Consider the following 19423-nt stretch of genomic DNA (forward strand, 5'->3'; position numbering starts at 1 on the left):
GGGGTCCCAAGGTTCCAAATTTATCCCCCAAAAATGATCAGGGGGTCCCAAACTTGCCCTAAAAACGGATTCGGGGATCTAAAAACGGATTTGGGGATCCCAAAATTCCAAATTCCCCCCCAAAAAATCCCAATTCGGGGGTCCCGAGGTGTCCCCAAAAATGGATTTGAGAATCCCAAAATTCCAAATTCCCCCCCAAAAATCCCAATTTGGGGGTCCCGAGGCTCCAAAGTGTCCCCAAAATGCATCCTGGGGGTCCCAAAGTGTCCCCAAAAATCATTTGGGGGTCCCAGGGATCCAAATTTACCCCAAAAATTATTTGGGGGTCTCAAAGCGTCTCCAAAAATGGATTTGGAGAGTCCCAGGGTTCCAAATTTTCCCCAAAAATGACTTGGGGGGTCCCGAAGTGCCCCCAAAAATGAATTTTGGGGGTCCCAGAGCTCCAAATTTATCCCAAGAATGGATTTTGGGGGGTCCCAGGGTTCCAAATTTACCCCCAAAAATAATTTGGGGGTCTCAAAAAATTATTCCAAAAACCAGATTTGGGGACCCCAAAGTCCCCCAAAAATCCATCCCCAAATTTGGTGTCCCAGGCAGGTAAAAGCAGAAAATAAAATAAAATAAATTAAAAGCTGGGGGGGTTTTGGGGTGTCCCCCTCCGGTGTCCCCTCGGTGTCCCCTCGGTGTCCCCGATGTCCCCTCAGTTCACCAGCAGCGCGTTGTCCTGCACGGGGGCCCTGTGGGGACACAATTTTGGGGTTTTTTTGGGGTTTTTTTGGGGATTTTGGGGGGGCAGGACCCCAGGGAGACCCCCCAGACCCCAAAAATCCCGGGAGGGGAAAGGGGACCCCAAAAATCCCGGGGGGGGGGCTGGATTTGGGTCACTTTGGGGACATTTGGAGGTCATTTTGGGCTGGATTTTGGGGTCATTTTGGGGTCATTTTGGGGTCTTTTGGGGTCATTTTGGGGTCATTCAGGGCTGGATTTTGAGGTAATTTTGGGGTCATTTGGGGCACATTTGGGGTCATTTAGGGCTGGATTTTTTAGTCACTTTGGGGACATTTGGGGTCATTTAGGGCTGGATTTTTTGGTCACTTTGGGGACATTTGGGGTCATTTAGGGCTGGATTTTGGGGTGATTTAGGGCTGGATTTTGGGGTCTTTTGGGGTCATTTTGGGGTCATTCAGGGCTGGATTTTAGGGTCATTTCGGGGTTATTTAGGGCTGGATTTTGGGGTCATTTGGGGGTCATTTGGGGCTGGATTTTGGGATCATTTTGGGGACATTTGGGGTCATTTAGGGGGTGGATTTTGGGGTCACTTGGGGCTGGATTTTGGAGTAACTTTGGGGTCACTTGGGGCTGGATTTTGGAGTCACTTTAAGGACATTTGGGGTCATTTGGAACTGGATTTTGGGGTCATTTTGAGGTCATTTAGGGCTGGATTTTGGGGTCATTTTGGGGTCTTTTGGGGTCATTCAGGGTTGGATTTTGGGGTCATTTCAGGGTCACTTAGGGCTGGATTTTGGGGTGATTTGGGGCTGAATTTTGGGGTAACACTGTGGTCATTTAGGGCTGGATTTTGGGGTGTTTGGGGCTGGATTTTGAAGTCATTTTGGGGTCATTCAGATCTGGGTTTTGGGGTCATTTTGGGGTCATTTGGGGTTGGATTTTGGGGTCATTTCAGGGTCATTTGGGGCTGGATTTTTGGGGTAATTTTGGGGTCATTTAGGGCTGGATTTTGAGGTAATTTTGGGGTCATTTCGGGCTGGATTTTGGGGTCATTTAGGGGCCGAATTTTGGGATCATTTGGGGACCAGGCTGGATTTTGGGGGCTGGATTTTTGGATAATTTTGGGGCTGGATTTGTGGTCATTTTGGGGTGATTTGGGGTTGGATTTTGGGGTCATTTTGAACTGGCTTTTGGGGTGATTTGGGGCTGGATTTTGAGGTAATTTGGGGGTCATTTTTGGGTCATTCAGGGCTCGATTTCGGGATCATTTAGAGGCCGAATTTTGGGGTCATTTGCTCACAGGCTGTTTTTGGGAGGGGGGGCAGATTTTGGGGTCATTTGGGGCTAATTTGGGATTCTCACACCCCCCCCACCCCTGCTGGAATCCCCCCCCCGCCAAAACCGCCCTGGGGTGACCCCAAACCCCCCGAAATGTCCCAAAACCCCCCAAAAAGCCCCAAAACCGCCCCAAAAAGCCCCCAAACCCCCCGAAATGTCCCCAAACCCCCCAAAAAGTCCCAAAACTGCCCCAAAAAGCCCCCAAACCCCCCGAAATGTCCCCAACCCCCCCAAAAAGTCCCAAAACTGCCCCAAAAAGCCCTAAAATGCCCCCAAAAGCCCCAAAACTGCCCCAAAAAGCCCCAAACCCCCCCTGAAATGCCCCAAAATGCCCCAAAAAGCCCCAAAACCGCCCCAAAAAAGCCCCAAAAAACCCAAAAAGCCCCAAAATCCGGAGGTTCGCGGACCGGCCGCAGCAGCAGAGGGCGGAGCAGGAGGCGGAGCTGTCTCGGCGGAACTTCCCCGAGTCGGGGCTGTCGCGACACTGCGCGATGAAAGCCTGGAGCGGCGACAGCGGCGCGGGGGCGCCGCCCTCGGGCTGGTTCTGGGGACAGAGGGGACAAGGGACAGGTCAGGGGACAGGGGACAGGTCAGGGGACAGGGGACAGGACAGGGGACACCGGGGTGTCACCCTCGGGATGGTTCTGGGGACAGGGGACAGGACAGGGGACACCGGGTTGTCACCTCGGGCTGGTTCTGGGGACACAAAGGGACAGAGGGGACAGGTCAGGGGACAGGGGACAGGACAGGGGACACCGGGGTGTCACCCTCGGGATGGTTCTGGGGACAGGTCAAGGGGACAGGGGACACCGGGGTGTCACCTCGGGCTGGTTCTGGGGACACAAAGGGACAGAGGGGACAGATAAATGTCACCCTCGGGCTGGTTCTGGGGACACAAAGGGACAGAGGGGACAGGGGTCAGGTCAGGCGACACCGGGGTGTCACCCTCGGGCTGGTTCTGGGGACAGAAAGGGACACACAGGTGAGATACAGGTGATGTCACACACAGGTGATGTCACACAGGTGAGATACCACACACAGGTGATGTCACACACAGGTGATGTCACACACACGTCACACACAGGTGATGTCACACAGGTGAGATAACACACAGAGGTGATGTCACACACAGGTGATGTCACACACAGCTGAGATAACACACACGTGTCACACACAGGTGATGTCACACACACACGTGTCACACACAGGTGACGTCACCCAGGTGAGGTGCTCACCTTGATGGTGTCATAGGAGCCGGTGATGACGTCACACCCAGATAACACAGAGGTGAGATAACACACACAGGTGATGTCACACACAGGTGATGTCACACAGGTGAGGTAACACACAGGTAATGTCACACACAGGTGAGATCACACACACAGGTAATGTCACACACACAGGTAATGTCACACACAGGTGATGTAACACAGGTGAGATCACACACACAGGTGAGATCACACACACAGGTAATGTCGCACACAGGTGATGTAACACAGGTGAGATAACACACACAGGTGATGTCACACACAGGTGACATCACACACAGGTGAGATAACACACACAGGTGATGTAACACAGGTGAGATAACACACACAGGTGATGTCACACACAGGTGACGTCACACACAGGTGAGATAACACACACAGGTGATGTCACACAGGTGAGATAACACACAGGTGATGTCACACACAGGTGACGTCACACACAGGTGAGATAACACACACAGGTGATGTCACACAGAGGTGATGTCACACAGGTGAGATAACACACACACATGTCACACACAGGTGATGTCACACAGGTGAGATAACACACAAACGTTACACACAGTTGAGGTAACACACACACGTCACACACAAGTGGTGTCACACACACGTGTCACACCCAGGTGACGTCACCCAGGTGACATCACCCAGGTGCCGCACTCACCTTGATGGTGTCGTAGGAGCCGGTGATGACGTCAGACGCAGATAACACAGAGGTGAGATAACACACACAGGTGATGTCACACACAGGTGATGTCACACACAGGTAATGTCGCACACAGGGGATGTCACACCCAGGTGAGATATCATGCACAGGTGATGTCACACACAGGTAACACACAGATAACAAAGAGATGATGTCACACAGGTGAGATAACACACACAGGTGATGTCACACAGGTGAGGTAACACACAGGTAATGTCGCACACAGGTGATGTCACACACAGATGACATCACACAGGTGAGGTACACACCCGTCACACACAGGTGATGTCACATGCAGATGATGTCACACAGGTGAGATAACACACACACGTCACACAGGTGAGACAACACACAAACGTGTCACACACAGATGACATCACACAGGTGAGGTAAAACAAACAGGTGATATCACACACAGGTGAGATACAGGTGATGTCACACAGGTGAGATACCACACACAGGTGATATCACACACAGGTAACACACAGATAACAAAGAGATGATGTCACACAGGTGAGATAACACACACACGTGTCACACACAGGTAATGTCACACACAGGTGATGTCACACACAGGTGATGTCACACACAGGTGATGTCACACAGGTGATGTAACACAGATGAGATAACACACAAACGTTACACACAGTTGAGGTAACACACACACGTCACACACAAGTGATGTCACACACACGTGTCACACCCAGGTGACGTCACCCAGGTGACATCACCCAGGTGCCGCACTCACCTTGATGGTGTCGTAGGAGCCGGTGATGAGGGCGATGAAGAGGCTGAGCACCAGGTAGATGAAGAGCGCGCTGAACGAGTACAGGTACACCTGGCTGAAGAGCCACACCAGAGCCCCGCTGGGCCGCAGCGCCACGAAGGTGGCAAACATGTCATCGCCATTGACCAGCGAGAAGAGACACTCGGACACCATGGACAGCGAGCGGAACTGGGGACACACACCTGAGTGTCACCTGTGTCACCTGTGTCACACCTGAGTGTCACCTGTGTCACCTGTGTCACACCTGTGTCACACCTGTGTCATCGCCATTGACCAGCGAGAAGAGACACTCGGACACCATGGACAGCGAGCGGAACTGGGGACACACACCTGAGTGTCACCTGTGTCACCCGTGTCACACCTGTGTCACACCTGTGTCACACCTGTGTCACCTGTGTCACACCTGTGTCATCGCCATTGACCAGCGAGAAGAGACACTCGGACACCATGGACAGCGAGCGGAACTGGGGACACACACCTGAGTGTCACCTGTGTCACCTGTGTCACACCTGTGTCACCTGTGTCACACCTGTGTCACACCTGTGTCATCGCCATTGACCAGCGAGAAGAGACACTCGGACACCATGGACAGCGAGCGGAACTGGGGACACACACCTGAGTGTCACCTGTGTCACACCTGTGTCACACCTGTGCCACACCTGTGTCACACCTGTGTCACACCTGTGTCACACCTGTGTCATCGCCATTGACCAGCGAGAAGAGACACTCGGACACCATGGACAGCGAGCGGAACTGGGGACACACACCTGAGTGTCACCTGTGTCACCTGTGTCACCTGTGTCACACCTGTGTCACCTGTGTCACACCTGAGTGTCACCTGTGTCACTTGTGTCACACCTGTGTCACACCTGTGTCACACCTGTGTCACCTGTGTCACCTGTGTCACACCTGTGTCACACCTGTGTCACCCCTGTGTCACACCTGTGTCACACCTGAGTGTCACCTGTGTCACCTGTGTCACACCTGTGTCACACCTGTGTCACACCTGTGTCACACCTGTGTCACACCTGTGTCACACCTGTGTCATCGCCATTGACCAGCGAGAAGAGACACTCGGACACCATGGACAGCGAGCGGAACTGGGGACACACACCTGAGTGTCACCTGTGTCACCTGTGTCACCTGTGTCACACCTGTGTCACCTGTGTCACACCTGAGTGTCACCTGTGTCACTTGTGTCACACCTGTGTCACACCTGTGTCACACCTGTGTCACCTGTGTCACCTGTGTCACACCTGTGTCACACCTGTGTCACCCCTGTGTCACACCTGTGTCACACCTGAGTGTCACCTGTGTCACCTGTGTCACACCTGTGTCACACCTGTGTCACACCTGTGTCACCTGTGTCACCTATGTCACACCTGAGTGTCACTTGTCTCACCTGTCACTCTCTGCCACCCCCACGTCATCCCTGGATTTGGGACTCTCCTGATCCCAATCCCAAAATTTGGGAATCTCCCACCCCAAAATTGGGAACGTCCACAACCCAAACCAGGACTGGGGAATGTCCTGACCCCAAAACCGAAATTTAGGAACACCCCAATCCCAAAACCCCAAATTTGGGAATCTCCACCCCAAAATTTGGGGATCTCCCACCCAAAACCTAAAATTTGGGAATCCCCAAACCCCAAAATTTGGGAATCCCCAAACCCCAAAATTTGGGGATCTCCTACCCCAAAATTTGGGGTTTTGCCACCCCAAACCAGGACTGGGGAACGTCCCGACCCTAAAACCAAAATTTGAGAATCCCCAAACCCCAAAATTTTGGGATCTCCCACCCAAAATCCGAAATTTGGGGACCCCGTGCCCACCTTGACATGGTGGGGGCCCAGTTCCAAGATTGGGGAAAGGAACCCAACCCCAAAACCCAAAATTTGGGAATCCCCAAACCCCAAAATTTGGGGTTTTGCCACCCAAACCAGGATTGGGGAACGTCCCGACCCTAAAACCGAAATTTGGGAATCTCCAAACCCCAAAAATTGGGAATCTCCAAACCCCAAAATTTTGGGAATCTCCAACCCCAAAACCCAAAATTTGGGGATCCCCAAACCCCAAAATTTGGGAATCTCCAACTCCAAAATTTAGGAATCTCCAAACCCCAAAATTTGGGAATCTCCAACTCCAAAATTTGGGAATCTCCAAACCCAAATTTGGGAACGTTTCAACCCCAAGCCAGGATTGGGGAACGTCCCAACCCTAAAACCCAAAATTTGGGAATCTCCCACTCCAAAACCCAAAATTTGGGAATCCCCAAACCCCAAAATTTGGGAACCTCCCAACCCCAAAAACCGAAATTTGGGGATCTCCAACCCCAAAATTTGGGGATCTCCAAACCCCAAAACCCGAAATTTGGGATTCCCAAACCCCAAAATTTGGGAATCTCCCACCCCAAAACCCAAATTTGGGGATCTCCCACCCCAAATCCGGAATTTGGGAATTCCAGCCCCACCTTGACGTGGTGCGGGCCCAGCACCGAGATTGGGGAAAGGAACTCAACCCCAAAACCAAAATTTGGGAACCTCCCGACCCCAAAATGAAATTTGGGAATCTCCAAACCCCAAAATCTGGGAATCCCTCAACCCCCAACCCAAAATTTGGGAATCTCCCACTCCCAAAACCCCAAATTTGGGAATCTCCTACCCCAAAATTTTGGGGATCTCCCACTCCCAAAACCCGAAATTTGGGAATCCCCAAACCCCAAAATTTGGGAATCCCCAAACCCCAAAATTTCGGGATCTCCCACCCCCAACCAGGACGGGGGAATGTCCCAACCCTAAAACCAAAATTTGAGAATCCCCAAATCCCAAAATTTGGGAATCTCCCACCCCAAAACCCAAAATTTGGGAATTTCCCAACCAAAATTTGGGGATCTCCCACCCCAAATCCGGAATTTGGGAATTCCAGCCCCACCTTGACGTGGTGCGGGCCCAGCACGATCCAGCCACAGAAGCAGTAGCCCAGGTAAATCACGGCCACGCAGCAGCAGAAACGCAGCACGCTGGGCAGGGCCACGCGCAGGGTCACGATCAGGATCTGGGGAGAAAAACGGGGAAATTGGGAAAAAACGGGAAAAATGGAAAAATTGGGAATTATCCATGAGTGGGGCGGGTAAAACGGGGATTTGGGGTAAGAAAATGGAGATTTGGGGTAGGAAAATGGGGATTTGGGGCAGAAAAATGGGAATTATCCAAGTTGGGAAGGGCCACGCGCAGAGTCACGATCAGGATCTGGGGAGAAAAACGGGGAAATTGGGAAAAAACGGGAAAAATGGGGATTTTCCATGAGTGGGGAGGGAAAAATGGGGATTTGGGGTAAGAAAATGGGGATTTGGGGTAAGAAAATGGAGATTTGGGGCAGAAAAATGGGAATTATCCAAGTTGGGAAGGGCCACGCGCAGAGTCATGATCAGGATCTGGGGAGAAAAACGGGGAAATTGGGAAAAAATGGGAAAAATGGGGATTTTCCATGAGTGGGGCAGGTAAAACGGGGATTTGGGGTAAGAAAATGGAGATTTGGGGTAGGAAAATGGGAATTTTCCGCGTTGGGAAGGGCCATGCGCAGAGTCACGATCAGGATCTGGGGAGAAAAACAGGGAAATTGGGAAAAAACGGGAAAAAATGGAAAAAAACGGGAATTATCCATGAGTGGGGCAGGTAAAACGAGGATTTGGGGTAAGAAAATGGAGATTTGGGGTAGGAAAATGGGGATTATCCACGTTGGGAAGGGCCATGCGCAGAGTCACGATCAGGATCTGGGGAGAAAAACGGGGAAATTGGGAAAAAACGGGAAAAAATGGAAAAATTGGGAATTATCCATGAGTGGGGCAGGTAAAACGAGGATTTGGGGCAGGAAAATGGGAATTATCCGCGTTGGGAAGGGCCATGCGCAGAGTCACGATCAGGATCTGGGGAGAAAAAAGGGGAAATTGGGAAAAACGGGAAAAAAAAGGGAATTATCCATGAGTGGGGCAGGTAAAATGGGGATTTGGGGTAAGAAAATGGGGATTTGGGGCAGGAAAATGGGAATTATCCGAGTTGGGCAGGGCCACGCGCAGAGTCACGATCAGGATCTGGGGAGAAAAACGGGGAAATTGGGAAAAACGGGAAAAAAAAGGGAATTATCCATGAGTGGGGCAGGTAAAACGAGGATTTGGGGTAAGAAAACGGGGATTTGGGGCAGGAAAATGGGAATTATCCACGTGTGGGGCAGGAAAAATGGGAATTGTCCCCAGCCCAAATGTCACCAAAAGGATTTTGGGCAGGAAAAGTGGGATTTAACCCTGTCCCTGTCACTGTCACTGCTCCCCAGGTGACACCCCTGTCCCCAGGTGACACCCCTGTTCCCAGGTGATGTCACTGTCCCCAGGTGACCTCCCAGGTGACCTCCCAGGTGACACACCTGTCCCCAGGTGACCCCTGTGTCACTCACGTTGTACTTCTGGAAGAAGGTCAGGTACCGGATGACCCCGACCCCGCAATGTCCCTGTCACTGTCCCCAGGTGACACCTCTGTCCCCAGGTGACCCCCAGGTGACACTCCTGTCCCCAGGTGACCCCCCTGTCCCCAGGTGATGGCACTGTCCCCAGGTGACACCTCTGTCCCCAGGTGACCCCCAGGTGACACTCCTGTCCCCAGGTGACCCCCCTGTCCCCAGGTGATGGCACTGTCCCCAGGTGACACCTCTGTCCCCAGGTGACCCCTGTGTCCCCAGGTGACCTCCCAGGTGTCACCCCTGTCCCCAGGTGACCCCTGTCACTCACGTTGTACTTCTGGAAGAAGGTCAGGTACCGGATGACCCCGACCCTGTGATGTCCCTGTCACTGTCCCCAGGTGACATCCCTGTCCCCAGGTGACACCCCTGTCCCCAGGTGACCTCCAGGGTGACACCCCTGCCCCCAGGTGACCCCTGTCACTCACGTTGTACTTCTGGAAGAAGGTCAGGTACCGGATGACCCCGACCCACACCAGCAGTGTCGATGTCCCCAGCAGGATGCTGCACACGTCGTACCCCGAGAAATTCTGTGGGGACACGGGGACAGTGCCACCACCACAGCCCCGGGGCTGTCCCCAACGCCACTGCCGTGCCGGGGACACGGGGACAGTGCCACCACCGCGTCCCCAATGCCAGCACCGTGCTGGGGACACGGGGACAGTGCCACCACCGCGTCCCCAATGCCACTGCCGTGCTGGGGACATGGGGACAGTGCCACCACCGTGTCCCCAATGCCACTGCAATGCCAGGGACACGGGGACAGTGCCACCACCGTGTCCCCAACGCCACTGCCATGCCGGGGACACGGCAGGGGACACGCGGGCTCCCAGGTGGCATTTGGGGACACCCAGGACGTTGTCACCGGGGTAGTGCCAGCACCCCGGGGTGGCAATGTCCCCTCCTGGGGCACTCCAGTGACACTCAGGGCATTGTCCCCTGGGGGAGGTGGCACTGTCCCCTCCCAGGGCTCCAGTGACACCCAGGACATTGTCCCCAGGCTGTTGTCCCCCTGGGGACAGTGACAGTGTCCCCTCCCATTGCCCCCAGGGGTGGCACTGTCCCCTCCCATTGTTCTCCAAGGATAGCAGTGTCTCCTGTCACTGTCTCCTGAGGGTGGCAGCATTGTCCCCTGAGGGTGGCCGTGTCCCCTTCCACTGTCCCCAGGGGTGGCATTGTCCCCTCCCATTGCCCCCAGGGGTGGCACTGTCCCCTCCCGCTGTCCCCAGGGTGTCCCCAGGCGGTGACCTTGGCCTCGATGCCGATCTTGAGGACGGTGCCCAGCACGGTGAGGACGTCGCTGGTGACCAGCAGGAGGTACCACCCATTGAGGAACTCCAGGCGCTCCCACGGTGACACGGCACGGCCACGGCGCCGCTGGAACCGGCTGTACTCCTGTGGGGACACCGGGAGTGTCACCGTGTCACCATCAGTGTCACCTCACAGGGACACGGCACAGCCACGGCGCCGCTGGAACCGGCTGTACTCCTGTGGGGACACCGGGAGTGTCACCGTGTCACCATCAGTGTCACCTCACAGGGACACGGCACAGCCACGGCGCCGCTGGAACCGGCTGTACTCCTGTGGGGACACCGGAGTGTCACCATCACTGTCACCGTGTCACTGTGTCACCATGTCACCGTCACTGTCACTGTGTCACTGTGTCACTGTCACTGTGTCACTGTCACTGTGTCACCTCACAGGGACACGGCACGGCCACGGCGCCGCTGGAACCGGCTGTACTCCTGTGGGGACACCGGAGTGTCACCATCACTGTCACCGTGTCACTGTCAGTGTCACTGTGTCACTGTGTCACTGTGTCACTGTGTCACTGTCACCTCACAGGGACACGGCACGGCCACGGCGCCGCTGGAACCGGCTGTACTCCTGTGGGGACACCGGAGTGTCACCATCACTGTCACCGTGTCACTGTCAGTGTCACTGTGTCACTGTCAGTGTGTCACTGTCACTGTGTTATTGTCAGTGTCACCTCACAGGGACACAGCACAGCCACGGCGCCGCTGGAACCGGCTGTACTCCTGTGGGGACACTGGGAGTGTCACCGTGTCACCGTCACTGTCACTGTGTCACTGTCAGTGTCACCTCACAGGAACATGACACAGCCACGGCGTCACTGGAACCGGCTGTACTCCTGTGGGGACACCGGAGTGTCACCATCACTGTCACCGTGTCACTGTCACTGTCAGTGTGTCACCGTGTCACTGTGTTATTGTCAGTGTCACCTCACAGGGACACAGCACAGCCGCGGCGCCGCTGGAACCGGCTGTACTCCTGTGGGGACACCGGAGTGTCACCGTCAGTGTCACTGTGTCACTGTGTCACTGTGTCACTGTGTCACTGTGTCACCTCACAGGGACACGGCACAGCCACGGCGCCACTGGAACTGGCTGTACTCCTGTCAGGAGTTCCCATCCATTGATCCCATTGATCCCACTGATCCCACTGATCCCATTGATCCCATTGATCCCACTGATCCCATTGATCCCACTGATCCCACTGATCCCATTGATCCCATTGATCCCATTGATCCCATTGATCCCATTGATCCCACTGTTCCCATCCCATTGATCCCGCTGATTTCACTGATCCCATCCCACTGATCCCATTGATCCCATTGATTTCATTGATCCCATTGATCCCATTGATTTCATTGATCCCATCCCATTGATCCCATCACCTAAATCCCATAAATCCCCCAAATTGCATCAACCCCATCCCCCAAACCCCATAAACCCCACAAATCCCCCCAAAATCCTCCCAAATCCCCCCAAATCCCACAAATCCCCCCAAAATCCCACAAACCCCCCCAAACCCCATAAACCCCACAAATCCCCCCAAAATCCTCCCAAATCCCACAAAAATCCCCCCAAAATCCTCCCAAATCCCACAAAAATCCCCCCAAAATCCTCCCAAATCCCACAAAAATCCCCCAAATCCCCCCAAAATCCCACAAACCCCCCCAAACCCCATAAACCCCACAAATCCCCCCAAAATCCTCCCAAATCCCACAAAAATCCCCCCAAAATCCTCCCAAATCCCACAAAAATCCCCCCAAAATCCTCCCAAATCCCACAAAAATCCCACAAATCCCCCCAAAATCCCACAAATCCCCCCAAATCCCCCCAAATTCCCCCCAAATTCCCCCCAGACCCCCCAATGGGCGCTGACCCTCTGCAGGAGGAGCCCGCGGGCGATGGAGCGGGCACAGAGCACCAGGGACAGCGAGCACACGGCTGTCACCAGCACATCGAAGGACAGGCGCAGGGAATTGTCACCTGTGGGGACACCCCGGGGTCACTGTCACCTCCCGGGGACAGGGGACACCCTCAGGGACAGGGGACACCCTCGGGGACAGGGGACACCCTCGGGGACAGGGGACACCCTTGGGGACAGCGAGCACACGGCTGTCACCAGGACATCGAAGGACAGGCGCAGGGAATTGTCACCTGTGGGGACACCCCGGGGTCACTGTCACCTCCCGGGGATAGGGGACATCCCTCAGGACAAGTGACACTTCCAAGGGACAGGTGGCATCCCATGGCCTGGTGTCACCTCCCAGGGACAGGTGGCACACGCCTAGGCACAGGTGCCACCGTGGCGTCACCTCTGACAGGCAGCGAGGGGTGGTGGCACTCCCAGGGGACACACCTAGAACCCATTGTCACCCGCTGTCACCCACTGTCATCCATTGTCACCCATTGTCATCCATTGTCACCCGCTGTCACCTCTGCCGGGCGGGGGGGGTGGTGGCACTCCCAGGGGACCCCCCACAGGCCATTGTCACCCGCTGTCACCCATTGTCACCCGTTGTCACCTCTGCCGGGCAGCGAGGGGTGGTGGCACTCCCGGATGGCCGCGTGCGTGTCCAGGCGGATCCGCACTCGCCCGCTGTGGGCGCTGTTGTCAAACGTGACCTGGGGACACGGGGTGGCACTGTCACTGTCACTGTCATTGTCACTGTCACTGTTACTACCACTGTTAACTATTGGTGTCAGTGTCATTATCACTGCCATTGTCACTGTCACTGCCAATGTCGTTGTCACAATCATTGTCATTATAATTGTCACTGTCATTACGGTTGTCATTGTCATTGTCATTGTCATTGTCACCATCACTGTCATTGACACTGGCACTGTCATTGTCATTGTCACAATCACTATCACTGTCACTGGCGCTATCACTGTCGCTACTATTGTCATTGTCACAGTCATTGTCACTGCCATCAGCAATGTCACTGTCACTATTATTGTCACTGACACTGTCATTGTCACTGTCATTATCACCATCATTGTTACTGTTGTTGTCGTTGGCGTTGTCACTGTCACTGTCACTGTTATTGTCACCATCACTGTCACTGCCATTGTCACCGTTACTAACACTGTCAGTGTCACTCTCACCGTCACTCTCATTGTCACCATCATTAGCACTAGCACTGGCACCAACATTGTCATTGTCACTGTCACTGTCATTGTCACCGTCACTGTCCCTAGCACTGACACCAACATTGTCACTGTCACTGTCGTTATCCTTGTAAGCATCACTGTCAATGTCACCGCCATTGTCACTGTTACTGGCACTGTCACTGTCATTGTCACTGTTGTTATTATTGTCACTGTCATCATCATTGTCTGCCACAGCCCTGTCACTGTCACTGTCACTGTCACCGTCACTGTCACACACTGCCTGCCCCCAGAGCCCACAGCCAAGGGACAGAGGAACAGATGAGGGACACAAGGGGGACATGAGCGGGACACCAGGAGGGGACACGAGGGACACAAAGGGACATGAGGGGGACACTGGGAACACCCAGGGGACACTTGGGGACACCCAGGGGACACCCAGGGAACACTCAGAGAACATTTGGTGACACTGGGAACATCCAGGGGACACTCACGGGACACTCTGGGATATTTGGGGACACCCAGGGGACACCTAGGGCACACCCAGGGGACACCTAGGGGACATCCAGGGGACACGTGGGAACACTGGGAACACCCAGGGGACACTCAAGGAACACTTAGGGATATTTGGGGACACTCAAGGGACACCAGGGGCACTCAGGGGACACTGGGGACACCCAGGGGACACCCCGGGGACACTTGGGGACACTCAAGGGACACCAGGGGACACCCAGGGGACACCCAGGGGACACCCAGGGGACACTCTGGGGACACTGAGGACACTGGGAGCACCCAGGGGACACCCAGGGGACACTCTGGGGACACTCTGGGATATTTGGGGACACCCAGGGGACACTTGGGGACACCCACGGTGACACTGAAGGTGTAGCAGTCGGGGATCTCGTGGTTCAGCAGCGTTTGGATGTTGATGGCCTTGAGCTGGAACTCGGCGGTGACATTGATCAGCCTGAGGGGACAAAAAACACCCCAAAAAAACCCTGGAACCCCCAAAATCTCCCCCAAAAATGGGAAAATTCCACCTAAAAATCTCCCCCGAAAAAGGAAAAAATCCATCTCAAAATCGCCCCCAAAAAAGGAAAAATTCCACCTCAAAATCCCCCCCAAAAAAAGGAAAAATTCCATCCCAAAATCCCCCCCAAAAAATCCCGAGAACGCAAAAATTCCCCTGTCAAAATCCCAAAATAAAACACAGGAAAGGGAAAATTCCACCCCAAAATCGCAAAAAAAAAAACCACAGGAAAGAGAAAATCCCACCCCAAAATTCCCAAAAAAATGCAAGAAAAGGAAAATTCAGCCCCAAAATCCCACACAGGAATTCGGGAAAAGGGGACGCAAACCCCACACGGGGATTTGGGGATGGGGAACTCCCCTGGGTGGGATTTTGGGGCGTTTTGGGGGTTTTTGGGGTTTACCTGTGGAACTGGAGGGTGAAGTTGCCGCCGGTGCCGTCCAGCGGCGGCGGCCGGGGGTCCCCGGGGTGCACCCCCAGACACTCTGTGGGGTCGGGGCTGGGGTCAGGGAACGCCTCAAGGGCTCTGGGACATCCCAAATCCTGAATCCCAAATGCCCCGGGACTGTTCGGAATGCTCCGGGACCATCCCAAACCCCAAACCCCAAACCCAAATCCCAAACCCAAACCCAAATCCCAAACCCAAACCCAAACCCAAACCCAAATCCCAAACTCAAATCCCAAATCTAAATCCAAATCCCAAACCCAAATCCCAACCCAAATCCCAAACTCCAAACCCAAACCCAAATCCCAAACCCAAACCCAAATCCCAAACCCCAAACCCAAACCCAAACCCAAACCCAAATCCCAAATCCCAAACCCAAATCCCAAATCCCAAACCCCAAATCCAAATCCCAAACTCAAACCCCAAACTCCAAACCCAAATCTCAAACCCAAATCCCAAACCCCAAATCCCAAACCCAAATCCCAAACCCCAAACCCAAATCCAAATCCAAAACCCAAATCCCAAACTCAAACCCAAATCCCAAATCCCAAACCCAAATCCAAATCCCAAACCCAAATCCCAAACCCAAATCCAAATCCCAAACCCAAATCCCAAACCCAAACCCAAATTCCAAACCCAAACCCCAAATCCCAAACTCAAATCCCAAATTCCAAACCCAAACCCCAAATCCCAAACCCCAAACCCAAATCCAAATTCCAAATCCAAATTCCAAACCCAAATCCCAAACCCCAAACCCAAATCCAAATTCCAAATCCAAATTCCAAACCCAAATCCCAAATCCCAAACCCAAATCCCAAACTCCAAACCCAAATCCCAAACCCCAAACTCCAACCCCAAATCCCAAACCCCAAATCCCAAACCCCAAATCCCAAACCCAAACCCAACTCTCCATTCCCAACTCCCAAACCCCAACCCCACACCCCAAACCTCAACCCCACACCCCAAATCCCAAACCCGCACCCCAACCCTGCACCCCAAATCCCAACCCCGCACCCCAAATCCCAACCCCAAACCCCAACCCCAAACCCCACCTTGCACCCCAACCCTGCACCCCAACCCCAACCCTGCACCCCAAACCTGACCCTGCACCCCAAAACTGCACCCCAAACCGCACCCTGCACCCCAAACCCCAACCCTGCACCCCAACCCTGCACCCCAAACCCCAACCCTGCACCCCAACCCTGCACCCCACCCCCAACCCTGCACCCCGCACCCCAACCCTGCACCCCAACCCCAACCCCGCACCCCAAACCTGACCCTGCACCCCAAACCCGCACCCCAAACCCCAAACCCCAACCCTGCACCCCGCACCCCGCACCCCAAACCCCACACCCTAAACCCGCACCCCAAACCCCAAACCCAACCCGGCACCCCCCGCCCCGCGTGTCCCCACCGGTGACGGCGCTGGGGTCGATGTCGAAGGTGTCGTTGCCGGGGTCGATGTCCCCCCGGCGGAAGAAGCGCTGGCACAGCCGCAGCCCGCGGCCACCGTAGGCGTAGCGGCCCAGGGTCTCGTTGGGGACAGCCAGGTACTGAGGGGACAGGGACACCAGGGATGGAGGTGGCACCTGGATGGCCTCAAATCATCCCTGTGTCCCCAAATATCTCCGTGACCCCAAAGATCTCTGTGTCCCCAAACATCTCTGTGACCCCACCCGTAGGTGTGGTGGCCCAGGGTCTGGTTGGGGACAGCCAGGTACTGTGGGGACAGGGACACCAGGAATGGAGGTGGCACTGGGTCACCTCAGTGTCCCCAAATCACCCCCGTGTCCCCAACCACCTCCAAAGCTCTGAGGACCTCCGTGTCCTCAAACCACCACTGTGTCCTCAACTCCTCTGATGTCCCCAACTCCTCTGATGTCCCCAACTCCTCCCGGTGTCCCCGTGTCACCTTCTCGAGGACGAAGGCCAGGTGCTCCAGGAGGTCCCGGTGTCCCCAAACCACCCTGATGTCCCCAACCCTTCCTGGTGTCTACAACCCCCCAGATGTCCCCAAACTCCTCCCAATGTCCCCAACCCTTCCTGATGTCCCCAGCCCCCTTAATGTCCCCAATCCCCCCAGTGTCCCCAGTCCATCCCAGTGTCCCCAATCCCCCCTGATGTCCCCAACCCTCCCAGTGTCCCCAACCCTCCCAGTGTCCCCAGCCCGTCCCAGTGTCCCCAACCCCCCAATGTCCCCAGCCCTCCCAATGTCCCCAACTCCTCCCGGTGTTCCCGTGTCACCTTCTCGAGGACGAAGGCCAGGTGTTCCAGGAGGTCCCCGCGGGTGTAGATGGCCTGGGTGTCATCGGCGCCGTCCTCGTAGCCCTTGAGGAACAGGTGCTTGAAGGCCACCGTGTTGTCCTCCTTGAAGGCCACCACCAGCTGGTTGCTGAGCCCAAACAGGATCAGCTGGGGACAAAGGCCACCACCCCTGTCACCGCCTGTCCCACCGCGGTGACACCACCACGTCTCACCCCAAAACGGTGTCACCCTCTGGCTGGGGACAGAGGTCACCACTGCCATCAGCTGTCCCCTCACGGTGACGCTGCCACGGTGTGTCCCAGGACACTCCAGTGTCCCTTTCAGAGTGTCCCTGTGTCCCCTCCCCAACGTCCCCATGTCCCTGTGCCCCCTCCCTGCTGTCCCTGTGTCCCCTCCCGGTGTCCCTGTGCCCCCTCCCTGCTGTCCCAGCCCTCCATGCCTGCCACCTCCCCTATCCCCATTGTCCCCAAGTCCCTGTGTCCCTTCTCTGGTGTCCCTGTGTCCCCTCCCCAGTGTCCCCATGTCCCCATGACCCTTCCCTCTATCCTTGGCCCCCCCCCGGTGTCCTCATGTCGCCCCTCGCTGTCCCTGTGTCCCCTTCCCGCTGTCCCTGTGTCCCCTCCCCGTTGTCCCTGCTCCCTCCTCGATGTCACTGTCCCCTCCCCGGTGTCCCTGCCACCTCCCCGCTGACCCCGTGCCCCTTCCCCGGTGTCACTGCTCCCTCCCCGCTGTCCCTGTGTCCCCTCCCCGGTGTCACTGCCCCCTCCCCACTGTCCCCGTGCCCCCTTCCCGCTGTCCCTGTGTCCCCTCCACGTTGTCCCTGTGTCCTCTCCCCGCTCTCCCTGTGTCCCCTCCCCGTTGTCCCTGCTCCCTCCTTGATGTCACTGTCCCTTCCCCGGTGTCCCTGCCACCTCCCCACTGTCCCCGTGCCCCTTCCCCGGTGTCACTGCCCCCTCCCCGCTGTCCCCGTGCCCCCTCCCCGCCGGTGTCACCTGCACGGTGACAAGGACGATCTTGGCCAGCTGCAGCGCCAGCTTCACGGGCCGCCTGCCGCGGGCCCGGTACTTGTCGCAGGGGCTCATGAAGAAATATTTGAGGCGGCGCCGCAGCTCCTCCTCCTCCTCCTCCGGTACCGGCCCCGGGGCCGCCTCGGCCGTGCCGTACCCGGGGCCGCGGCTCAGCAGCCGCTCGGTCTCTGGGGACACCCGCCGATGTCACCTCGGGCCGCTGTCCCTCGTAGCCGTCACTCCCCGGCCCGGTTCTCGCTGTCCCCTGCCCCGGTGTCACCTCCCCCCGACCGCTTCCCGCTACTCGCTGTGTCCGTGCCCCGCTGGCTCCATTGCGATTCCCGGTGCCGCTCCCAACACAACTCCTGTATCCCACTCCCGGTTCCTGTCCCCATTCCCTGTCCCCATTCCCTGTCCCCATTCCCGCTCCCTGTCCCCATTCCCTGTCCCCATTCCCGCTCCCTGTCCCCATTCCCGCTCCCTGTCCCCATTCCCTGTCCCCATTCCCGCTCCCTGTCCCCTCTCACCGGACGCCGCCGCCATCGCTCCGGATCCCGCTCCCCTCACGTCTGAGGGCAAACCCCGCCCTGCTCCCGCCCACCAATCACAGCGCGCGATCGCTCCCGGATTTGCATAACCACGCCCCGTGGCTCGGCCCCGCCCCTCGCCGGCTGCAGCCGCGTCCGGGCGCTGTTTGCTCCCAGTTCCCTCCCAGTGCTCCCAGTAAGAGCCAGACTGGGAGGGAAAGCGCTCCCGAGTCCTGCCCGCTGCTCCCGGGATCGCTGCCGGGGCCGCGTGGCGCGGGGCCGCTTTGGAACCCCCCCAGGGCAGAGCGCGGCTGCTTTTGGGTGTCGGCACCGCCCGGGCCGGGCTGGGAGCGGAGGAGGAGCGGGAGGAAGAGGAGGGACACAGGAGGAG

General features: G+C 56.1%; 2 protein-coding genes across 4 annotated transcripts in view; one reads left to right on the top strand and one right to left on the bottom strand.

Moving 5' to 3' along the window:
- LOC134563085 (zinc finger protein 420-like) overlaps nt 1-19423 on the top strand; it is a 99212-nt gene that overhangs the window by 76777 nt on the left and 3012 nt on the right. The gene's annotated exons all lie outside the window — the stretch shown is intronic.
- Nucleotides 392-19295, bottom strand: MCOLN1 (mucolipin TRP cation channel 1). 3 transcript variants are annotated; one of them, XM_063420840.1, is made up of 14 exons: nt 19033-19286; nt 18491-18693; nt 17478-17645; nt 16648-16786; nt 15192-15273; nt 14629-14725; nt 13173-13272; nt 12527-12633; nt 10586-10732; nt 9766-9867; nt 7760-7882; nt 4790-4996; nt 2475-2611; nt 392-737 (listed from the first exon to the last, which is right to left on the bottom strand). In XM_063420840.1, the coding sequence occupies exons 1-14, from the start codon at nt 19046-19048 to the stop codon at nt 701-703; spliced, it is 1665 nt and encodes a 554-aa protein (XP_063276910.1). In that variant the 5' UTR covers nt 19049-19286; the 3' UTR covers nt 392-700. The 3 variants fall into 3 exon arrangements, with proteins under 3 accessions (XP_063276910.1, XP_063276911.1, XP_063276913.1); XM_063420841.1 differs by lacking the exon at nt 4790-4996 and having other exon boundaries at nt 19033-19295; XM_063420843.1 differs by lacking the exons at nt 392-737; nt 2475-2611; nt 4790-4996 and adding an exon at nt 5829-5928 and having other exon boundaries at nt 19033-19294.

This window comes from Prinia subflava, chromosome 33 (assembly GCF_021018805.1).
Source record: "Prinia subflava isolate CZ2003 ecotype Zambia chromosome 33, Cam_Psub_1.2, whole genome shotgun sequence".
NCBI lineage: Eukaryota > Metazoa > Chordata > Aves > Passeriformes > Cisticolidae > Prinia > Prinia subflava.